We start from the raw sequence: 22084 nt of genomic DNA, 5'->3' as shown, positions 1-22084 counted from the left end.
CCTGCCTGGCTACTGGCCAATCAGCATTTTATTAAAAATAATACAGTGACAGGATAAAAAACCATTGTCCCACAACACACCTCCAGCACAACAAATTGCTTTTATGTCAGCATGCATTCACATTTCAACATGTGGTGGCCCTGAACAGAATGGGGAAGCTGGCAACGAGCCAGGATCTGAAAATGCCATGTGGGGTCTCTCTGGGTCTCTGTCACCTGAGTCTGAAGGATCAGGGCCTTGTGTTCCAGCTGTCAGACTCCACATCAGACCCTGTGGGTGGCCAGGGTGACAGGAGAGCCCTGTTCAAACCTTTTCAGTGTATAAAAGGAACTGATTCAGAACCATATGCGCTTAGGACTCTCTCTGCATGGCCTTCCTCTAGGCCGATCCACCAAGAACTCCGCACTGGCAGGTCTAAATCTCCCCATGACTGTTCTGTTCCCTTGGAGACCTGAGTTGAGCTGATGGTGGAGGACCCAGCATTCCCTTCCCAGGCAGGTAGCAAGTGAACTGGTGTTGCGGAGCTTACTGAGGGAAGCCAGGTTCTTGCCACCTCAGCTGGTGGCTTCTGGCTGCAGCCAGTGTTGGGTGGTGATGGGTAACAGAAGAGTTGAGGAGGTCAGGAAAGCAGCACCCTTGATAAAGGTGGGGAGATGGGAGCCCTGAATTCCTCACTCAAGACCAATTTCAGAGGGAGGGAAGGATTACAGTCTAAGCTTTGGCCAAGGGTGGGAGTGGAAGAATGTGGGGGTGGGGGGAAGGAGGGCGACTAGGGATGGGACAGTGGGTTGGATGGAGTATGGCTTAAGACTTAGGAAAATGGAGACCGGGCGGTGGTGGCACCTGCCTTTAGTCCCAGCACTCGGGGAGGCAGAGTCAGGTGGATCTCTGTGAGTTCGAGGCCAGCCTGATCTACAGAGTGAGTTCCAGGACAGGATCCAAAGCTACAGAGAAACCCTGTCTCAAAAAAAAAAAAAAAAAAAGGACTTAGGAAAATGGGTGCAGCCAAAGTATCCCCAAGTCCCCCAGTAGTCCCAGGGATGCCACCTAAAGCCTTCCCATCTATTCTAAGGCCACCATGCACCTGTGGTGGGTGGGCAAAGGCAGATCTAGAACATGGGTCAGCAGCACGTGATTGTGTAACACATCTGTTCACAGTTGTGTTACTTGTGCTCACCGTTCCCAAAGAAACCGATTTCAACATCTTCCTGATCCAGAAATTCAGCTAGGCAGCCAGTGGGCACACTTGGCAGACGTTAACACAGCACAACCTAGGTATTTGAAATGGACCAGAAATTAGTATGAGAACAGTGTCTCAGGATGGACGATGTCTCAGAGGTGCTTCCTTGCCAGGACTTTGAGGTCTACAAGAGGTATCTAGAAAGTTCACTACTGTGGAAATGAGACTTAGGTCAGATTGGAGAGGAGAGGCCAGGGCCTTGGTGACTAATTGTTGTAACACTGTCCTTCTGGCGGCTGTAGTAGCTTCATGTTCTCTTTTGACATCGAGTGCTGAAGCTCCTGATGCTGTGGTACTTTGCCGCTTTGCCAGCACTGCTGTGGCTCTTGTGTTCACCGGATTGGGTTGCTTCTGGTTCTGTTTTAAGGCTGTATATTCAGTTTTTGTGGAGGCCCAGTTATCCCTGTTCATCTTGGTCATGTTTCTGTCATCTTCTAACCCCAGCTAACTGCCATCACCTACTCCTGGCCTTCCAGCTCTTCCAACAGTTGGAAATTTTGAGGGACTTTTGCTCCCGAGCCTGTGGTAGCTGCCATCTTCCACCTCTTGTCTTTGTTTTTTTCAAGATAGAGTTTACCTGTGAAGTCCTGGCTGTCCTTGTAGTCCAGATTGGATTTGAACTCAGAGATCTGCCTACCTCTGCCTCTGGAGTGCTGAGATTAAAGGCATATGCGAGACCTTGATTCAAGAAAAAATATTGCCAGGGGGTGGTGGTGCATGCCTTTAATCCCAGCACTCAGGAGGCAGAGGTAAGTGGATCTCTGTGAGTTCGAGGCCAGCCTGGTCTACAGAGCTGGTTCCAAGACAGCCAAGACTACACAAAGAGACCCTGTCTTAAAAAACAAACAGATAAACAAACAAACCTTGAGGGACCCTGCTTTAGAACAAGATGGTCCCTGACTTACTGAGGTAGGATTTAGTTTTTGTTTTCTTCTTTTTCATAAGACCAAATTTCCCAATGTAGCCCAGGCAGGCTGCAAGTTCTGAATCTTCCTGCCTCTACCTACAATTTACCAAGTCATCCTCTGCTACTTAGTGAGTTCGAGGCCAGCCTGGACAATATGATGCTGTGTCTTTTTTTTAATTTTTTATTTTATTGATATTTATTGAGCTCTACATTTTTCTCTGCTCCCCTCTCTGCCCCTCCCCTCCCCTCTGCAATCCTTCCCCAAGGTCCCCATGCTCCCAATTTACTCAGGAGATCTTGTCTTTTTCTACTTTCTACTTCCCATGTAGATTAGATCTATGTAAGTCTCTCTTAGTGTCCACATTGTTGTCTAAGTTCTCTGGGATTGTGGTTTGTAGGCTGGCTTTCTTTGCTTTATGTTTAAAAACCACCTATGAGTGAGTACATGTGATAATCGTCTTTCTGTGTCCGGGTTACCTCACTCAAAATAATGTTTTCTAGTTCCATCCATTTTCCTGCAAAATTCAAGCTGTCATTATTTTTTTCTGCTGTATAGTACTCCATCATGTAAATGTACCACATTTTTCTTATCCATTCTTCGATCGAGAGGCATTTAGGTTGTTTCCAGGTTCTGGCTATGACAAACAAAGCTGCTATGAACATAGTTGAGCACATGTCCTTGTGGCACGATTGAGCATCCTTTGGATATATACCCAAAAGTGGTATTACTGGGTCTTGAGGAAGGTTGTTCCCTAATTTTCTGAGAAATCGCCACACTGACATCCAAAGGGGTTGTACCAGCTTGCATTCCCACCAGCAATGCAGAAGTGTTCCCTTTTCCCCACAACCTCTCCAGCATAAGTTGTCATCAGTGTTTTTGATCTTGGCCATTCTTACAGGTGTAAGATGGAATCTCAGAGTTATTTTGATTTGCATTTCTCTGATGACTAAGGATGTTGAACATTTCCTTAAGTGTCTTTCAGCCATTTTAGATTCTTCTGTTGAGAGTTCTCTGTTTAGGTCTGTACTCCACTTTTTTTATTGGATTATGTGATCTTTTGGTGTCCAATTTCTTGAGTTCTTTGTATATTTTGGAGATCAGACCTCTGTCTGATGTGGGGTTAGTGAAAATCTTTTTCCATTCTGTAGGCTGTCATTTTATCTTGTTGACTGTGTTCTTTGCTATACAGAAGCTTTTCAGTTTCAGGAGGTCCCATTTATTAATTGTTTCTCTCAGTGTCTGTGCTGCTGGGGTTCTACTCAGAAAGTGGTTCCCTGTGCCAATGCGTTCAAGGTACTTCCCACTTTCTCTTCTATAAGGTTCAGTGTGGCTGGCTTTATGTTGAGGTCTTTGATCCATTTGGACTTGAGTTTTGTGCATGGTGATAGATATGGGTCTATTTTCATTTTTCTACATGTTGATATCCAATTATGCCAGCACAACTTGTTAAATATGCTTTCTTTTTTCCATTTGATATTTTTTGCTTCTTTATCAAAGATCAGGTGTTTGAAGAAGTGTGGATTGATATCTGGGTCTTCTATTTGGTTCTGGGTCTTCTATTTGGTTCCATTGGTTCTTCTGTCTGTTCTTTTAAAAATATATTTATTTATTTATTTATTTATTTATTATGTATACAATATTCTGTCTTTGTGTATGCCTGCAGGCCAGAAGAGGGCACCAGACCCCATTACAGATGGTTGTGAGCCATCATGTGGTTGCTGGGAATTGAACTCAGGACCTTTGGAAGAACAGGCAATGCTCTTAACCTCTGAGCCATCTCTCCAGCCGTTATTTAAATTTTTTAAATAAAAAAAAAACTTTTCAGGGCTGGAGAGATGTCTCATCGGTTGAGAGCACTGACTGCTCTTCCAAAGGACCTGGGTTTGGTTCCCATCACCCACATGGCAGCTCACAACTGCCTGTAGCTCTGGGATCAACACCCCTCACACAGACATACATTCAGGCGAAACATCAATGCACATGAAAAAAAAACCAACAAAAGGAAAATCCATTTTATGTGTACGAGTGTTTTGCCTTCATGGATGTATGTGTGCCGTGTATGTACCTGGTACCTTTGGGGGCCAGAAGAGGGCACTGGATTCCTGAAACTGGAGTTAGGGATGGGTGTGAACTCATGAGGGCCATGTTGATCCTCTATGAGAGCTGCAAGTGCTCTCAGCTGCTGAGTCATCTTTCCAGCCCCTTAACAAATTCTGTTTTCATAATTTCCAGTTATTTGTTTTTAATTATATATATATATATAGATATAGAGATAGATAGATAGATAGTGTGTGTGTGTATGTGTGTGCGTGTGTGTGTGCACTCGTGCACATGAACACTACAACATACATGGAGTGGTCAGAGGACTTTGGGGAGTCTGTTCTCTTTCACCTTGTTTTGAAGCAGGGTCTCTATTCTGCTCCTGTACTGTGAGTGTTCTAGGCTTTCTAGCCTGAGGGCTTCCAGCCTATTAGTTCTCTGCTTCCTACTTTACCACCCCAGGAATGCTGGGGTCTCAGAGGGATGCTCACCACTCCACCTGACTTTTATGTGAGTTTGTGGGTTCTGGGGGTTAAACTTGCGTGGCAAACACTTCTACTCACTGAGCCAGTCTCATAATGTACCCAGGTTGATCTTGAATTTGAGATCACCCTCAGTCTCAACCTCCTCAATGCTGGAATTACAAGTGTGTCCCACCATAACCATCTCCTTTTCAAAATTTCACTTCTAGCATTAGACTGTGGAAAGTATTTATCTGAAGAAAAAAAACTGGGTGGTGGTGGTACATGCCTTTAATCCCAGCACTGGGAGGCAGAGGCAGGCGAATCTCTGAGTTTGAGGCCAGCATGGTCTACAAAGTGAGTTCCAGGACAGCTAGAGTTAAACAGTGAAACCCTGTCTCAAAAAAAAGGAAAAAAGAAAAAGAAACAATCTTTATGTCCTTGAGTGCACTCCTACCCCGAGGGGAGGGCAACAAATGGTTTCTGAATTTGCTCACAGCCCACCACTGTTTTAGGCACCTCTCACTAGTAGCATACCAGTTTAGGAATCAGGGATGAGAACCTGAATTCAAAGTGGGTCATGAGTTTCCATCTCGCATAGAGCACGTTCCTCTTCTGGTCTCAAGTAAGAATTGAAACATGCCTGACAAAGTGGTACCTGACTTTATCCCAGCACTCGAGAGGCAGAGACAGGCAGATCTCTGAGTTGGAAGCCAGCCTGGTCTACAGAGTGAACTCCAGGACAGCCAGGGTTGCTACACAGAGAAAGCCTCCCTTGAGAAATTAAAAAAGAAAACAAAAAACAAGAACAAAACTAAGTTGCAAGCTAGGATCCAGTTGTGGTATCCTACTGTGTGATTTTTTTTTTTTTCCCTAAGAGACATGACTCTTCATCCCAGATGGGGTACCAAGGACGGACAGACCAGGACAGACAGACCAAAGAAAGGATTCCATCTAAGTCTGTCTGGTGAAGTGGTGAGTTTATTGAGGCTATTCGCAGGAGTTTTGGAGAGAGGTTACTTAAGAGCAGAGATGATTCAGAGGCATCTGTGTCTCTGAAACGCCCATCCCGGCACAGGGAGCCCATGCATCCCTGGAGTACTTGCGGCAGGCCTCTGGAGGAGGAAAAGCCCCCTCTTCCCAGCAACACTGCCGGGGTCGAGAGTCCTCATGAATCTTCTAAGTTTCAGGAGTTTCCTGAGGTCTGTAAATGCATTTGAAGTCTCACTGCAAGCCAGGCAAGATAGTTGGACAAAGACTGGAGCATGCTCATAATCACAGTGTTTGAGAGGCAGAGGCAGGACGATCAGGAGTTAACGTCACGCAAGTTGGAGGCCAGCCTGGCCTACATGAGCGCCTGTCTCAGTTCCCTTTCACTTCCTAAAAATAATTGCAAGTATGTTCCTATGCACTTACATGAGTTTTCCTGGGTTCTAAGAGTGGTGAATCTGTGAACCCCAAACACTGAGCCCCTGCAGTAGATGACTCTGTTATTTATTCCTTCTTGGCATTTGGCAATTATTTATTGAGAGTCGGTTTTGTGCTAAGCTCTTGGGATTTGATGACAAAGAAGACAGGCAAGTTCTTTGAGGTCTCTTAGAGACTCCTCAGCCCTGGAGAGACACATACACCCTCAGCCAGAACCAAACCCTTCAGAAAGTGACAACCTCCGTTACAGAAACTAAGCAGATGGTAGGAAGTGATTGAGATAAGGTGTGGATTTATGATTGTTTATTTATTTAAATAATTTTTTCCCCAGACAGGGTTTCTCTGTGTAGCCCTGGCTGTCCTGGAACTCTCTCTGCAGACCAGGCTGGCCTCAAACTCACAGAGATCAGCCTGCCTCTATTTAAAATTTATTCTATGTTTATGAATGTTTGCCTGACTGTATGTCTGTGTACCACATGTGTGTTTGATGCCCAAGGATTCAGAGTAGGGGATCTTATCCCCTGGAACTGGAGTTAAAAGATGGTTATAAACTACCCTGTAAGTGCTGGACTTGAACCTGGGTCCCTGTTCTCTCTTGCCCGGTTTCTGACTATTTTTGGAGCATTATTATGACACAGAGGAAAATGTGCTGATGTGCTAATATTTAGCACCTCACAGTATGACCTTACCTGGAAATACAGTGTTTATGGATGTTATTAGTTGAGATGAGGTTACAGTAGCAAAAGGTATTGTCCTCATTGCAACACAACACACACCTCAAAGGGGAGAAAAGATAGCCTATTCTGGACTTGAGAGATGGCTCAGCGGCTAAGGGCACCGGCTACTCTTGCAGGGGGCCCAGGTTTAGTTCTCCGGACCCATATGGTGGCTCACAATCAGCTCTAGTTCCAGAACGTCCTTGAGTGCTAAACACACATATGATGTATAGACGTGCAGGCAAAGCACTGATATATATGATATAAGATAAATATTTCTTTTAAAAGAGAGATAATTTATTCTGAAGCCAAATATGATAGCCCGTGACACAGGAACAGAGATTTAGTACCCTGAATAAATGTGTCCCAATGGGTAGCAGTTTGATGCATTTTTTATGGTAACTGAACAAAGAAAATCATAAATCAAGACACTCAAAAATACACCGCAAAAACATTGACTTATAGATAAGTGGAGACATCCTAGTTCTAGGCCTGAGATGCTGCCTGATGACACTTTCGGTCTTTGGCTAGCAGGAATTAAGATTTTATTCAGTTAATAGATTTCAGGAAGTTTTATATGTTAGGTCTGATGCAGAGGTGGGCAGCCATGGCTATTTAGCCCCTAAATGACAGCCCACGATAAACTGCAATTAGACTCCGGACCTGCAATATTCCAGCCTCTCCACAATCACTGAAGTTCTAATCAGTTACCCAGCTTTGCAGCGGGTTCAGTAGAAGGTGCAGCTTCTTTCTGGAGCTTTCATTCATAAGAGAGGGCACACAGAGAGGCCCCTCGGCCACAGGTCAGAGAGTGGAGGAATGCAGCTGAAAGCTAAGGCACACCTAGGATTGACAGCCCCTGCCATGAGCTGCTAGGCAGCAGGGAAAGCCTCTCTACCCAGACTCTCAGGTGGGGCAAGGCTTTCCTGACACTTCTGTTTCAGATTTGTAGGTTCTTAACTTCAGAGAAGTGCATTCTAGGGTTTAGGCCACCCACTTGTAGTGACTGCAGCCCTATGAAACTAATACAGGTGCTTCTTAAGCAATTAATTAATCAATTTAACAGGATCTTAGTATGTAGTCCCAGTGAGCCTGGAACTCACTATGTAGACCAGGCTGGTCTCAAACTCACTGAGATCTGCCTGCCTCTACATCTCAAGTGCTGGGATTAAAGGTGTGCACACCACCCAAGCTTGGTCTGCAGAATGCACTTTTAACCATTGAACCACCTCTCCAGCCCCCACAGGCACGATTTGATATTTCACTTTATTTTGTTTATTTTTTGAGACAATCTTGCTATGCTGTCAAGGCTGGTGTGCAGTACCACACCCGACTGCAGGTACTCTGTGAATGAGGCTCAAGGAATGGGCTAGAAGCCACTACATGAAGACTCAGAGGGAAGATGCCAAGTTGGGACGAGATTTGTCTAGAGAGCTGGAATCAGGGCAGTGAGATAGGAAGTGTGGCTGGAAAGTCAGGCTGGTGCAGCTCCTGCGGGACTTTGCAGGGAAAGGGAAGTAACTGCATTCAATAAATTTGGAAGTGGTTGTGTCTTCTGAATGACAGCAGCAGCTGTCAGGATTCACCTAGTGTCATAGGACCGGAATCTAGGCTGTATTGGTTGTAATAAATACCAATGCCAACGTGAGATGTCAGAGCCAAGTCTGCGTTTTTCCACCCTGTCCTTGACCTTATTACACGGTCACTGTCGTCAACTATGGCATTCCAAGACTTTGGCTTTTGCCTCCTGGGTCAGACAATGTTAAGGGGTACATGACTTTTCTTTTACCTCCCCCAAATCTTTTTCCACCCCACTCTCCCCACAAACACAATCTAAGTAACATAAGCCACAAATGCAGCTTATAGATAAGCCCTCCACCCACTCTGAGGAGAAACGTACTACACAGGAGCAGGAGAGGAGACAGATCTAACCAAGAACGTAAAGTTGAACCGTCCACGCGGCGGAAGCAGGGAAGAGTGTGCGCACGCGCGGGCCCCACCCTCGAGCGAGGGGTGGAGCTGGCGCCGAGGCGGGGTTCGTGACGTCAGATGCGCGCGTGGCTCCGGCTGCGCAGGAACAGCTGGTGCCTCGGGAGGCGGCGATTGAGCGGGCGGGCGTGGGGTGCTGGTCACCGGCCGGGCCACGCTGCGGGAGCTACCGCCGCCTTGCATCATTGCACCATGTCCGGGCAGCTGGAGCGTTGTGAGCGCGAGTGGCATGAGCTGGAAGGAGAATTTCAGGAGCTGCAGGTAGGGCCGGGCCACCTGGTCCCGCAACTCTGCTACTACCTGCCCTGTGGTGCCTTCCCCACCTAGCCACCCCAGCCCCGAGGTGGAGGTGGGGCGATAGGACCCAGAGGGTGGCCCAGGCTGTGCGTCCGACGGGCTGGTGGGTGACTTGGCACAGCCCCTTCCTATTTCCCAGGGCTTCGGCTTCTCAACCTCGTGGGGCACCCGGTCGAAGCCCCCATTCTCCCGCCCTCTCACTTGCTTCACGCTTCCCCTTCGGTTCAGAAAGTTGGTCTCTGGCTTCTGAGGATAAGTTCTAGGTGTGTTCACGAGGAAATAGTGACGCTCGGAAGGACACCAGACCAGCCCCCACGCAGGGGTCTCCCTCAACTCTGCCGCTGGCTGCTCAACTACTCCCTCTCTGCTAGCGGGGCAGCCTTTCCCTGCAGCTGCGCTTTGAGAGATGCACTCAGCAGTTTTCACCTTGATCAGAGATCACAGTCGTAGCCTTGTCTTTGGGGGGTCTGATGTGGTTCTGCTTGTAGGCTGCTGCAAGCTGAGTTTGTCACTGTGGATGGCAGGCATCTGTCAGTTGACAGCTGGCTGCCTCACCCAGCGATAGAGGACTGCACCCAACCCTCACCCTTTGACTCAGGGCTTTCCACCTGATAGGTCGAAGGTGGATCTAAGAGCTGGCTCTGGGAAGGATGGCATCGTGGTCTTATCAGGAGGGTCCTTCTCATAGGTCCATAGAGGCCTCCGCTGTGTGCTCCGGGGACTAGAGACTCAGGAAAGCTTGGGGATGTCTTAACAGGAAGAACACACGGTTCCCTCTCCAGCCACTGGGTTGCCTGAAATCATTCACACCCTCCCACCCTCCTCCCCTTCGTAGACACGTTGTCATTTCCCCTGTCCCTATAGTTCTGCCTTGTCCAGAGGAGGATGTTGTCCAGGGTGCTGTGATTGGTCTTTCTAAAGTGAGGCTGTAAGATCCTGATGTAGGTGCAGAGGGATACTGGTGAGTCTGAGCAGAAAGGCCAAGGTACCCAGGGACCAAGGTACCCAGGGACGGCTGTTATTATTTCGTGGTCTCCCTAGCACATATGGGTGTGTTGGTGCCTCTTCTTTCAGATCTAGGCCTTGGATCCCTCATGGTTCTTTGGGGCCCCTTTGGTTCCACATTCAGGGAGAAGATGCAGCCACTTAACAATCTGTCCCACTGGGCTGTAGTGGATTTTAGAGTTGGGAGTGGGAGAAGAGGTTTCCCAAGTGGGGCTTTTGTTCAGAGTTTTTCCTTGTGACTTGCTTTTAAAACTACAAGGAGGAGAAACCGTGTACTGCAGAACTCTGCAATTAATGCAATTAACAACAATTAGGTAGCAAGTCTTGGCAGGCAGAAGTTGCAAAGGAATCCTTTGAGTTGTTATGTTCTGGCTTGGACAGGAAGGTATCATGATGTGTCTGGTGCTGGGTGGTCAAGGACCGGGGATTATGAGTTGATCTGGATATCATTGTGAGGTGTTGAGCAGTAAGCATTGCAGAAGGACCTGCGGAGTGGAGGTGGTGGAGTGTCAGACAGCTCCTCGGAGCCTCCTTTGAGGAAGAGGCACCCAGCTGGTGTAGGCTTGGTGGTCAGCTGCTGAATTCAACAATGGATGGCTGCTTGGGGCTCATTTTGCAGGCATTTCTTCTGCCTGGTGCAGAAGAGGGTGTCGTCGGATCCTCTGGAACTAGAGTTACAGACGGTTGTGAGCCACCATGTGGGCTCCGGGATTTAAACCTGGGTCCTCTTCAAGATTAGCCAGTGCCCTTAAGCCACTAAGTCATCTCTCCAGTCCTCTTATTTATTTACTTACTAGTTTTGTGTCCCTCTGTGTGTGTATGCCATGAATGTGTGGGTGCCTGTGAAGGCCAGAGGAGGAAGATGGTGTTAGATCCCCTAGAACTGGAGTTACCTTTTAATATTTTTATTTTTTATTTTATTTTTTCGAGACAGGGTTTCTCTGTATAGCTTTGGTGCCTAAACTGGAACTAGCTCTTGTAGACCAGGCTGGCCTGGAACTCACAGAGATCCTTCTGCCTCTGCCTCCCAAGTGTTGGGATTAAAGGTGTGGCCACCACATCCAGCTGCCTTGTCCCATCTATACAGTCTTTATTTGAAGAGCAAGAAACAGAGGAAACTGAGTGGTGGACGTGCTGATTGTCCTAGCTGGGATCGCACAGTTGTTCCACTCCGAAAGTTAGTGCTAGATTTTATTCGGGAAAAGTCTGAATCTGCCTGTTGTTGTTGTTGTGTTTGCTTGCTTGCTTTTTGTTTTGCACACATGGAAATTTTGAACTCCTGGGAAGAAAGTGTCCTAAGTCCAGGGTATATGTTGTGTATATGTTGAACAGAGATTCTGTTGAGAGACATTTATGGGGAGACAAAGGTGATAGAGCTGTGTGTGTGTGTGTCTGTGTGTTTGTGTGTCTGTGTGTGTCTTTGTGTTTGTGTGTGTGTCTCTGTGTGTGTGTTTCTGTGTGTGTCTGTGTGTTTGTGTGTCTGTGTGTGTGTCTCTGTGTGTGTATGTGTGAGAATGGGTCTGGCTGCAACTGGAAAAGTTAACAATAGCGGGAACTTTTTTTTTTTGTCATCAGGAAATCCTGATTAGCCAAAGTTTTCCTGCATCTGCCTAAGAATCTGGGATCGCGGTTTCCAGTTTTGCACCTCTTCGTTTCTGCGGGAGATGTGTTTTGTCTGTGTTTTACCTCTCCTTCTCTTTTTGGAATGGAAAAAAGAGGAATCCTGTGTCTCAGACCCCGGAACATTTAAAAGGTCTTTGGAGTCCCCCTTCATCCACAAGAGCCCTAGGGCAGTACATGGGACTTAGGGAAAGGTCTGTTTTCTGTGGACTTTGCTTCACATTTCCTGGGGCTTTGCTGGACTCTGGGGATAGCTGAGTCCTCACCGGGACTTAGTGTTTAGGTGGTCGTGAATCGAGCATCAGTCAGAGATCAGCATGTACCTGACCCCCTGGCTTGTTTGTGATCAGAAGGTCACGTACAGACACCAGGCCTGTCGATTTTAATGATCAGTTCCTGCCTTATGTCACTGGAAACCTGACCCCTCCTTCCAGGCACAGGAAGCAGCCTTTCTCAGTGTCTGGCTTCAGGGATCACTGGGGCTTTGTACACCATTGTAAAGATTTGAAATGGGCATTCCACAGGCTCCAGACCACAAAAAATAACGGGAAGATCGACATTATCTCATTAAGACCCCATGAAATAGAACCTAGGGGTAAGTTGTTTGCCTAAGGTCTTGTAAGTGCTAGGATCAAGATTTGAACATAGACTGTTGAACTCCAGCACCTGCATATTCTCCTCGCCCCCCCCAAAGATTTACGTTTAATTATGTGTATATGTATGTACGTGCACACACATGTGTGTGTGTTTATGCACATATGAGTGCAGGAGTTCAAGGTGTCCAGAAGACGATGTCAGATCTCCCGGAGCTGGAATTGTGAACTGCCCAGCGTGGATACTGGGATCTGAACTCAGGTCCTCTGGAAGAGTAGCAAGCACTATTAATGGCTGAGGTGGCTTTCCACACACACACTTTCTAATTATAAAACTGTACGTTTATAGCTGGGCAGTGGTGGCGCACGCCTTTAATCCCGGTACTCGGGAGGCAGAGGCAGGCGGATCTCTGACTCCAGGCCAGCCTGGTCTACAGAGCGAGCTCCAGGACTACATGAACTACACAGAGAAACCCTATCTTGACGCCCCCTCACACCATGTACATTTATTTATGTGTGCGTGTGTGTTGGTGCCACGGCACATGTATAGGAGGCCAGCTTGTGGGACGTGATTCTCCCTGTTTAAGGTTGGGGTTGAATTCAGGTCATCAGGCTTAGTAACAAGCTCCCTTCCCTGCTGAGCTGTCTGATCCTGGAGTCTATGTCTCTCTCTATTTAGAGGCAAGAGGCAAGGTCTCTCCATGTAGCCCCGCTGTCTTGGAACTCTCTCTGGGAGTCCAGGCTGGCCTTGTACTCAGAGAGATTTTCTTTCTGACTTTGCCTCCCTTAGTGCTGGGATAAAGGCAAGTGCCACCACTACCTTGGTCAAGTCTGTACTCTTAATCTCTTCACAAGGCAGATCATGTAGAGGTAAGTCTCTCTGAATGGCCTTTGCTCTTCTTTTGTGTTTGCTGCCCTGGGAGCCTCTCATTTTAGAAGCAGGTGTAGTAGAAAGAAGACTGCTCGGGAGTCAGGATTCCCCCGGCCCAGGTCCGCCTTCTGTCGCCACAGTCTGGCATCTGACCTGCAGCAAGCCACCACTCCGAGCTTGGCAAAGACTGGCAGTAATGCTGTCCAGTGCCATAGTGAACTATGTGACACATAGCTGTCCCGTTGAGTCCAAGCCACGGCCTCTCCTTTCGGTACATCAGGGGAGTAAAGTTGAGTGAGGAATTTGGAAATCATCCAGTTAGTTGGCGGGGCACGGTGGCGCTGTTACTCCCAGCTCTTGGGAGGCAGAGGCAGGGGGACCTGCTGTGAGGTTGAGAGTTCCAGGATGGATACGTAAATAAAAAAGAAAAAAGGAAACTTTTCAGGTCAGAATTTGAACACAGGTCTACTGTTTGATTCAGATGCTCCCGTGCCCCTACACAGTAGGCGTCAGGGTATCTTGAGAATTCCTTAAAGCTCTACGACAAAAGCTTTTTTTTTTTTTTTTTAAACATTTATTTACTCTTGTGAGAGAGAGCTGTGTGCCCTGGCAGATAAACGTGTGGCGTCAGAGGACTTGGTTCTCTCTTTCCACTGTATGGGTTCCAGCCTTGGTGGCAAGCACTTTTACCCTCCGAGCCGGCTCACTGGCCCCTAGAAGGAAAGTTTTGAATTTGCTGGGTCTCTTTGTTTGTGTGGAACTTCCTTATGCCCAGTCAAGACTCTTAGTTATCACCCTTAACGACAGAACCCAGTTCTCTGGTTTTTAGCCAAAAAAGGAACTCCTGAATTGGGAAGACCAGATGAAATGACCGTTAGGACTGGATCCAGGAGCTCACTCTGTTGGTCTGTGTCTCTCTTTGTCCCTTCACCTGGGTTTCATTGCCAGTCACCCTTCCTCCTTGGTGTGATGACGGTAGCTAAGGCCAGGTATGGTAGGAGGAGAGGCCTGTGTGAAATGGACAAATGCAGAATCTCAGCTTTCAGGAGCTGAGGCAGGCGGATCCTGAGTTCAAGGCCATCTTTCTGAGACCTTGTTCTGTATCCAGCTGTCATGCCATCACTGTACTAACTAGACACTGGTCATGCGTCTGCCTCTGGAGTCTGGGAGTGGGGTCTGTGGGGGTCCCTGGAATAGGCAGGGAGGAGGAAAAGTGATTCCATGCAGGGAAACCAAAATAACAAAAGTTTAAAAACAAAACAAAACAAAACAAAAACCAGAAAGGGATGATGGAGAAACTTTTTTTTTTTTTTTTTTTTTAAATTTTGGCTAAAGCCATGTAATAGAAATTGTCTTTATCTGCTGGGTGGTGGTGGCACTTGTCTTTAATCCCAGCACTCGGGAGGCGGAGGCTGGCGGATCTCTGTGAGTTCGAGGCCAGCCTGGTCTACAAGAGCTAGTTCCAGGACAGGCTCCAAAGCTACAGAGAAACCCTATCTTGAAAGAGAAAGGAAAAAAAGAAATTGTCTTTATCTGTGATTCTCAAACTGTGTGTCTTGTCTGTCCTTCCCACAAGTAAGGATAATTTAAAATGTCAAGGCAAACAGTGAAATGTCAGATCCTGGGTGACCTGCCATTCTTTTTGATGTCATGTCTTTGTAGCAGTGCGAGACCATTTCACACAGGTCTCTCCTCTTAGCCTTTATCCAGCTGAGGATGCTGAAGCAAGGGCAAAGCCATAGCTCAGCTAATGACAGGCACATATCTGAAGTCAGCCCGTCTGATTGCGGAATGTCATCATTTATCCATTGTCTTACCCGGACTCCCTTGCTGCACACCTATGTGTGCAATCCTATCCCTGTCCTATGGCAGACATCACCTGTCAGTCCTGGCCCATGACTCAGAATCTTTCCCAGTACGGGAATGACAAGCTTGAGGTGGAGTGAACTTGCCATGTTTGGTTGTGTTTCCATGGTGATAGGTCCTCCTTAGGGAGAGTCAGCATCGAAGAGTCTCCTTGAAGATGCTTTGGACAGCAAGCTCCATGGAAGTAATCTCTTAGACGTTTACGACCAGCCAGTGGCACCGCTGTAAGGCAGTGTGCACCCTGGTGGTGGCCCTGGCTCTGTTACAACCTGCTGGATCGACACCAGCTGCTAATGCCTCTGGGCCCGAGCTCCTCTGTAGGTGCCGTGAGAGTCACCTGTCTGGAGATGCCTGTCTGGGATGTTGGCGAGGACGATTGGATTCCCTGTTCTGGATCTTGAATTGCATTGTTAAGAAGGTGATTCCAGATGGTTTACAGTCCTGCTGGGACCTGGAGATGTCAACCTCACCTTCCCACTGGGGTGGAGCATGGGGCCTCAGAGGAAGAGAGAGGTAGCCTGGATTTGTGCCTCGTTGGAAACTCGCTTGTTTGTGTCTTCTAAGTGTGGCAGGTGGCAATTAGGCACGAAGAAAAGTCACTAGGGGCGTCCTGGCTTACAGAGCTGTTAGCCTTTTTGTTTGTTTCTTTAATCCAAATGCAATCTCTTCCACATTTCGTTGTAGTTAGGTTTTGTTTGTTTTGCTAAACTTATTTCTTATGGATGGGGCTTATACACTTATGCACTGTGTGTATAAGTGTATAAGTGTATATGCTTATACACTTATGCACTGTGGAGGTCAGAGGACAACTTTGTGTGTGTGTGTGTGTGTGTGTGTGTGTGTTTTGTGTGCATGCCTGTGTGCTCTAGTGCTTCTGTGGAGGTCAGAGGACAACGTTGTGTGTGTGTGTGTGTGTGTGTGTGTGTGTGTGCATGTCCGTGTGCTCTAGTGCTTCTGTGGAGGTCAGAGGACAACTTGTGTTTGTGTGTGTGTCTGTGTGTGTTTTGTGTGCACACCTGTGTGCTTCAGTGTACTGTGGAGATCAGAGGACAACTTGGGGGAATAGGTTCCCCCTTCTACCATTTATGTCTGGGAATTGAAAAGGTACTTAGCAACAAGTACCTCTTCTTTTCTTTCTGGAACTCACTTTGTAGCCCAGGCTGGCCTCTAACTTACTTACTAGATCCGCCTGCCTCTACCTCCTGAGTGCTGGGATTAAAGGTGTGTGCTGCCACCGCCCAGTGACAGTCACCTTTTCACTGAGCCATATCATATTGCTATTTCCTGGGCCTAGAAAATGGCATTTATAATAGAGCCCAAACTATTCAAACCAATATGCTGTATTGCTTAATGATACTGTATATGCAGCTCAAATAAAAGACTTGCAAGAGATAGTGAAGACCAAGTTCTGCTGGGTTTGGAAGCATACACCTGAAATCCTAGCACTTGGGATACAGAAGCAGGAGTGAGTATTAGCCAGCCTGGGCTACATGAGACCCTGCCTCAAAAGCAGACACCAAATTTAGTGTAGAAGGCTCTGGGATAAAGACAATGGATATGATTTAAAAAATAAGGAGGGAGCGTTGGTTTTCAGATGTACATAGTTTAAACTGAGCCCTGTCCCCCCAGTTCAGGTCTGGACTGAGTTGTAAGGGTGAAGGCTGGGAAGTTGTTATCTGACCTTGGCTGGGGCTGCCAGCAGGAGCTGCCCTTGTTGAAGGATGCTGGAAGCAGGAAGAAGCCACAGCACAGCTTCTCTTTCCATCTGCCTTCCAGTCCTCGCTCAGGCTCATCGACCAAGGGTGCAGAGCAAGGGAGCCTGAGACGGGCAATACATGGGGGTCAAAGAAAAGCAGAACCGATCTGGGGTGGCAATGATGTATAAAAATAACCAGCAAAAGTGAGTCACCTTGTGTGGGGAGGATGTGGGACCTGTCCATTCCCTGTGCACTGTAGGTTTGGTTTGGGGCCAGTGTCTCACATAGCCTGGTACATCTTTAAACTTGATATATAGCCAAGAATGACCTTAAGTTTCCAAGCCCCCTGTTTTCACCTACCAAGTGTCTGGATTCTAGGCTTGCACCAACAGTGGCACTATAGTTTTTACACTGAGGGTAGCAAGTGGTTGCTAATTATGGGGTTGTCTGTAATTGTTTTTGTTTATTTGTTTGGTTGGTTTTGTTTTTTCAAGACAGGGTTCCTCTGTGAAGCCCTGACTGTCCTGGAACTCACTATGTAGACCAGGCTGGCCTCGAACTCAGAGATCCGCGTGCCTCTGCCTCTCCAGTGCTGGGATTAAAGGCTGCGCTACTGCTTGATCTAAACTTCATTTTTATTTCTAACTTTATAGTAGCTTGAACATGGGAAATAACTCACCCCAAACCAGGGGCTAGCTCTCAGCAGACATAACTGTTTGCTTTTTAAATCAACTTATTAAACATGATTGACTCCCACATCAAGTTGCTACTTCTAAAAATAATCCAGAGTGTTGGGAGTAGCGTGGCAGACAGGCAGCTGTGTAGAGGACTCTGTTCCACAGACCAAAGCAAGCCCAGGTCCCCAACTGTCTAGTGTAAGAGCAACCCAAACATACAAACAAAAGCATGCAATCTATCATAGAATACCTAAAGATGGAGATGGGAGGGGGCAGACTGTCAGAAAGGAAACCTTGCCAGAGAAGAATCAAAGACTGGGACACTTATTTGCCACAAGCAAAAGCTACTGGGACTGGAGAGATGGCTTGGTGGTTAAGAGCACTGGCTGCTCTCACAGAGTTTGGTTCCCAGTACCCACATGGTGGCTTACATTCTTCTGTGCCTCCAGTTTCAGGAGATCCAAGACAGCAAGGGTGACAGTGAAACCCTGTCTCAAAACAAACCAAAGCAAACAAAAAATGAAGTTCAGTAGTTTGGTATTTTCTTTCCGAGGTAGAAACTTCGTAAGAACGGAAGAAAAGGATGGACATGGTAGTACATGCCTTGTAATTCCAGCACTCAGGGCGTGAGGTTTTGTTTGTTTGTTTTATTTTGGTTTTCTTTTTTTGTTGTTTTGTTTTGTTTTTTTTTCGAGACAGGGTTTCTCTGTAGCTTTGGAGTCTGTCCTGGAACTCACTCTGCAGACCAGGCTGGCCTCGAACTCACAGAGATCTGCCTGCCTCTGCCTCCAGAGTGCTGGGATTAAAGGCGTGCGCCACCACCGCCTGGCCATTTTGCTTTTCTTGAGACAGGGTTTCTCTGTGTAACAATCCTAGCTGTCCTGGAACCCACTTTGTAAATCAGGCTGGCCTCAACATAGCAGTTTCCAAGCTAGGGTAAGGCCCTGTCTCAAAAGAGGTGGTGGGGTCGGGATGGAATTTACTTCACATTCCAGCAATTCCATCATTAAGTGTCTACTCAAGCACACCACACCCAGATGGTCTTGAATTTCTAATCCTCTTGCCTCCACCCTTGGAATCCTGAGAGTGTATTGGAGGTGTGTGCCACGTCAGGTCCTAAGGAAACTGGAGACAATGGCTCACTGTGGTGCCTATTAGCATACCAAAGCGCGTGCTGGCCTCGGGTTCTCAGCCCTTCTCACCCCTTCTCACCCTGCTGCCCACCTACCATTTCTGCCACATTCTCTTGGTTCTTCAGCCCCCTCTCACGGCCTGCTCTCCTCTTTGCACATACCCCCCATCCGGCACTCCCTCCCTCACTGTCCCCCATCTTTCCTGTCATAGCCCATTCTGTCCGCTAGCCATGTTCAGTGCCTGCTCCGGACACCTCCTCTGACTATACTCTCCCTCATAGCTACAATAAAAACCTTCTCACACATCGGAACAGTTATATCCTCATTTTTCTCAGCCGCCACATTGTTTTAATAAACCCAAGGCCTCTTGCACTCTGGGCAAGCACTATCCCCACAAAGAGATGCATTCTGTAGGAACTAAAGAGAGTGGTAACCAGGGACTGGGGAGAAGAACTGGGCAATGACTGCTAAGAGAACGTAGGGATCTTAGTGGGTGATGGGGTTTCTGAAACGAGATGTGGTGATGGTACACCTCGGTAAATGCCTAAAAGTCGCTGAACTGGGCCAGTGAGCTGTCTCGGCAGGTACAGTGCTCGCCAGGCAATCCTGACAACCACAGTTTGATCTTCTGAATCCACACAGAGGTGGAAGGAGAGAACTGACTCCTTAAAGCTGTCCTTTGACCTCCATGTGCATGCCGCATCATGTGTCCCAACACAGATGATAATAGTTAACAGATGTCACTAACTGTTCATGTATCCATTTTTGTGAGCTTGTGTGTGTGTGGGACTATTGTGTATGCATGTTTGTCAACACATAACTTCAAATTAGCAAAGTTTTTTTGTTTTGTTTTTTTTTCCAAAGGATTCTTTGGTTTCTGGGGTTGGTGGAAGCTACCCCACCTGGGTGTTCAGGGATCTTCATGCTTGGCTGCCTCCTTAGCTGCTGGCCTGGTGAGGGGACCGCTCAGCCAGCTTTCAAAGTCCTTATTTGTGGTTTCTCTCATCTAATGTGGTTAACTTTGCCCAGGAGGGAGGCTCTGGTCCTTGTCCCTTCAGTGTGGATTCTGGCACCTGCCTGTGTGGTGAAGATAGTAAGACCTGGTACGGCAGTGGAGTGTTTGCTTCTTAGGCAGTTGGGAATCCAAGGGATGATTTCAGAAGGGAGCAAATAGATGCAGAAGAGGGCTCAGCCTTCGTCTCCCTCCCCTCAGTTGGGTTCGTTCCCGGCTATCCAGACATGGGTAGGACAACCCTGATAGCTCTGGACCTTCACCTTACCGGAACGAGGCCACCCTGCTCTGACAGTCCCTTCCGAGCCCCACATTAACTGTCCTTAGTTGAGTCCTCCTGTCAGCCAGCTGGGTTGGCGGTGGGGGCGCTGAAGTTCTAGTGGAGCAGGCCCAGGCCATTCGCCCTGCCTTTTAAGACAGGGCCAATCTTACTCCTGGCTCCATCTCATAGATTGGATGTGGAGAAAAGATTGGTCTCCAAAGAAATCTACAGGCATAGAAGCTGCTTTACTGGTTGAAAGAAAAACAACAGAAGGTCTCTGTCTGGCCAGCTGGTTCCACGGGAGGAGGCCAAGGTTACTTGGAGGAAAGGAAGTTAGGGACAATGTTGTCATTTGAATCCAGAGTGTCCCCCACAGGTTCATGTTCTGAACACTTGAACTGGACTTTCCATGCTGTTTTGAAGGCGGCAGAGCCTTTAGGAGCTGGGGCCTGATTGGTAGAAACTGGGTTAGTAGAGGTGGGACTTTCAAGTTTATACCTGCCCCTGCTTCCTGTCAAGCCCCCTCTGCCTCCCGAACCTCAGTGACAGAGGTCTCTGCTACACATTCCCACTATCAATGACCTCCTCCGTGCCTTCTCTGCCATGACAAGTGGGATCCTCTGAAACCGTGAGTCGAAAACTCTTCCTCCTACGTCATTTCTGTCTGCGTTTTGGTTAACAACACGGAAGAACAGGTGGTATCTGGTTGGTTGGAAGTGTCATCCCAGCCCCTGGTGCTATTCTTTTTAAAGATATAAGGGGGGAAAGCCGGTCCCATGAGGGGTGACCCCTCCCCGGAGAGGCCCAAGACTACTCCCACAGGCTATTTAAACTGCCCCCCCCCCAGTCTTCCTACTCCGTCTCCTCTCTGAGTGCCTGGAAGGCCACCCAGGAGTGCTGGCATCCATTAAACCTGGGCTTTTTCTAATTTGATTTGATTTGATCTGATATGAATTATTGCATAGGAGAGGTTTATTGGGACACAAAAATTTCTCAGTCTCTGGTTTGTTTTGCCTCCTGGGAGAAGCATGGTAGCACTGAGTGTGATAGAGACAGTCTCTGTGTGCAGAAGGAAGACAGGAACTGCACCCTTGCCTCCTGCTAGAAATCCCACGAACAGTGTGTCAGCTGAGAGCTGTGGGCCTGAGGATTCGGCTCAGCTGGGGCAGTGGGGACTGTGGAGATCCGAGAAATCCCACGAACAGTGTGTCAGCTGAGAGCTGTGGGCCTGAGGATTCGGCTCAGCTGGGGCAGTGGGGACTGTGGAGATCCGAGAAATCCCACGAACAGTGTGTCAGCTGAGAGCTGTGGGCCTGAGGATTCGGCTCAGTTGGGGCAGTGGGGACTGTGGAGATCCAGCCCAAGAGGATTCAGAGGGGAACAATGTGAGCGACTGGGCTGGAGGCTATTCGTGGGATATCTTAGTGAATAAGCTACTTGCCTTCTGCCTGTGTCTTAAGAACTTGGCTGAGGCAATTTCAGGGCACCATAATATTGACTCTGTGGCGTGGTTGTTATTAATAACTAACTCACATGCAGGTCTACAATGAAAAGGAGCAGCGGGGCAGAAAGAAATGCACAATGGACAATTTGCAGTGGGAAAGAGCGCCAGGCAACTCAGTGTTGCAGCCAAAGCTTGTGTTTGAGGAGACACCTCTCTCGCTGCAGCACTGGAGGAAAAGGAAGGCCCTAGGGCCAGACCCTGCCCCGCTAAGCTAAGCTTTCTGCCTGTGAAAGAGCGTGGAGAATTTCTGCTCCTAGAAAGCTGCTGAATAAAAGCTGCAGATGTGGTTCCAGGGGGACCAGGATGCATCCCCAAGCTGACAGTGGTAGTTGGTAGTGTTACCCACATGACGTAGGTGTGGATTATCGGTGGTTTCAGGGAGCCCCTGACTAGGCAGACTGTGGCGGGGGAGTCCCTTGAATGAAGGCTGTGCTTTTCTAAAAAAGGTTCCAAAAGTGAAACAAGATCCAAGGAGGCTCCTTCCTCCCTCCCTTACCCATGCGACTGAGGTAGGTTCTACGTGGGGGTGTGAATGAGGGTTCATATGTGTTTTGAGGCAGGGTCTTACTTTGTTGACGAATTAGGTTGGTACGATAAATAACCAGACCAGCTCAAGAACAGCAGTTATATTTTAATAGTTGAAAAGGGAAAACTCACGCTACAAGAGTGGGAGGTCCGGGGGTTGGAGAGATGGCTCAGCGGTTAAGAGCAATACCTGCTCTTCCAAAGGTCGTGAGTTCAATTCCCAGCAACCACATGGTGACT

General features: G+C 47.8%; 1 protein-coding gene and 1 pseudogene across 6 annotated transcripts in view; one reads left to right on the top strand and one right to left on the bottom strand.

Annotated features, from left to right (window-relative positions):
• Positions 1–1446: 1446 nt before the first annotated feature.
• Positions 1447–1776, bottom strand: LOC125408774 (ubiquitin-conjugating enzyme E2 variant 1 pseudogene; annotated as a pseudogene).
• Positions 1777–8798: 7022 nt separating this feature from the next.
• The window catches only part of Tmem120b (transmembrane protein 120B), a 38826-nt gene continuing 25540 nt past the window's right edge, over positions 8799–22084 (top strand). For 2 of the 6 annotated variants that reach the window (XM_087903653.1, XM_087903650.1), the window contains exon 1: positions 8828–9043. In XM_087903653.1, coding sequence (XP_087759779.1) covers positions 8843–9043 — 201 coding nt within the window. In that variant the 5' untranslated portion in view covers positions 8828–8842. Of the gene's footprint in view, positions 9044–19980; positions 20444–22084 lie in introns of those variants that run through there. The other 4 variants (XR_015737306.1, XR_015737307.1, XM_087903651.1 and 1 more) reach the window with 4 other exon arrangements.

The sequence above is a fragment of the Myodes glareolus genome, chromosome 2 (assembly GCF_982192425.1).
Source record: "Myodes glareolus chromosome 2, mMyoGla1.1, whole genome shotgun sequence".
Taxonomy (NCBI): Eukaryota; Metazoa; Chordata; class Mammalia; order Rodentia; family Cricetidae; genus Myodes; species Myodes glareolus.
Note: the sequence above shows the minus strand (reverse complement) of the source record. Positions and strands in the feature narration are given on the sequence as shown.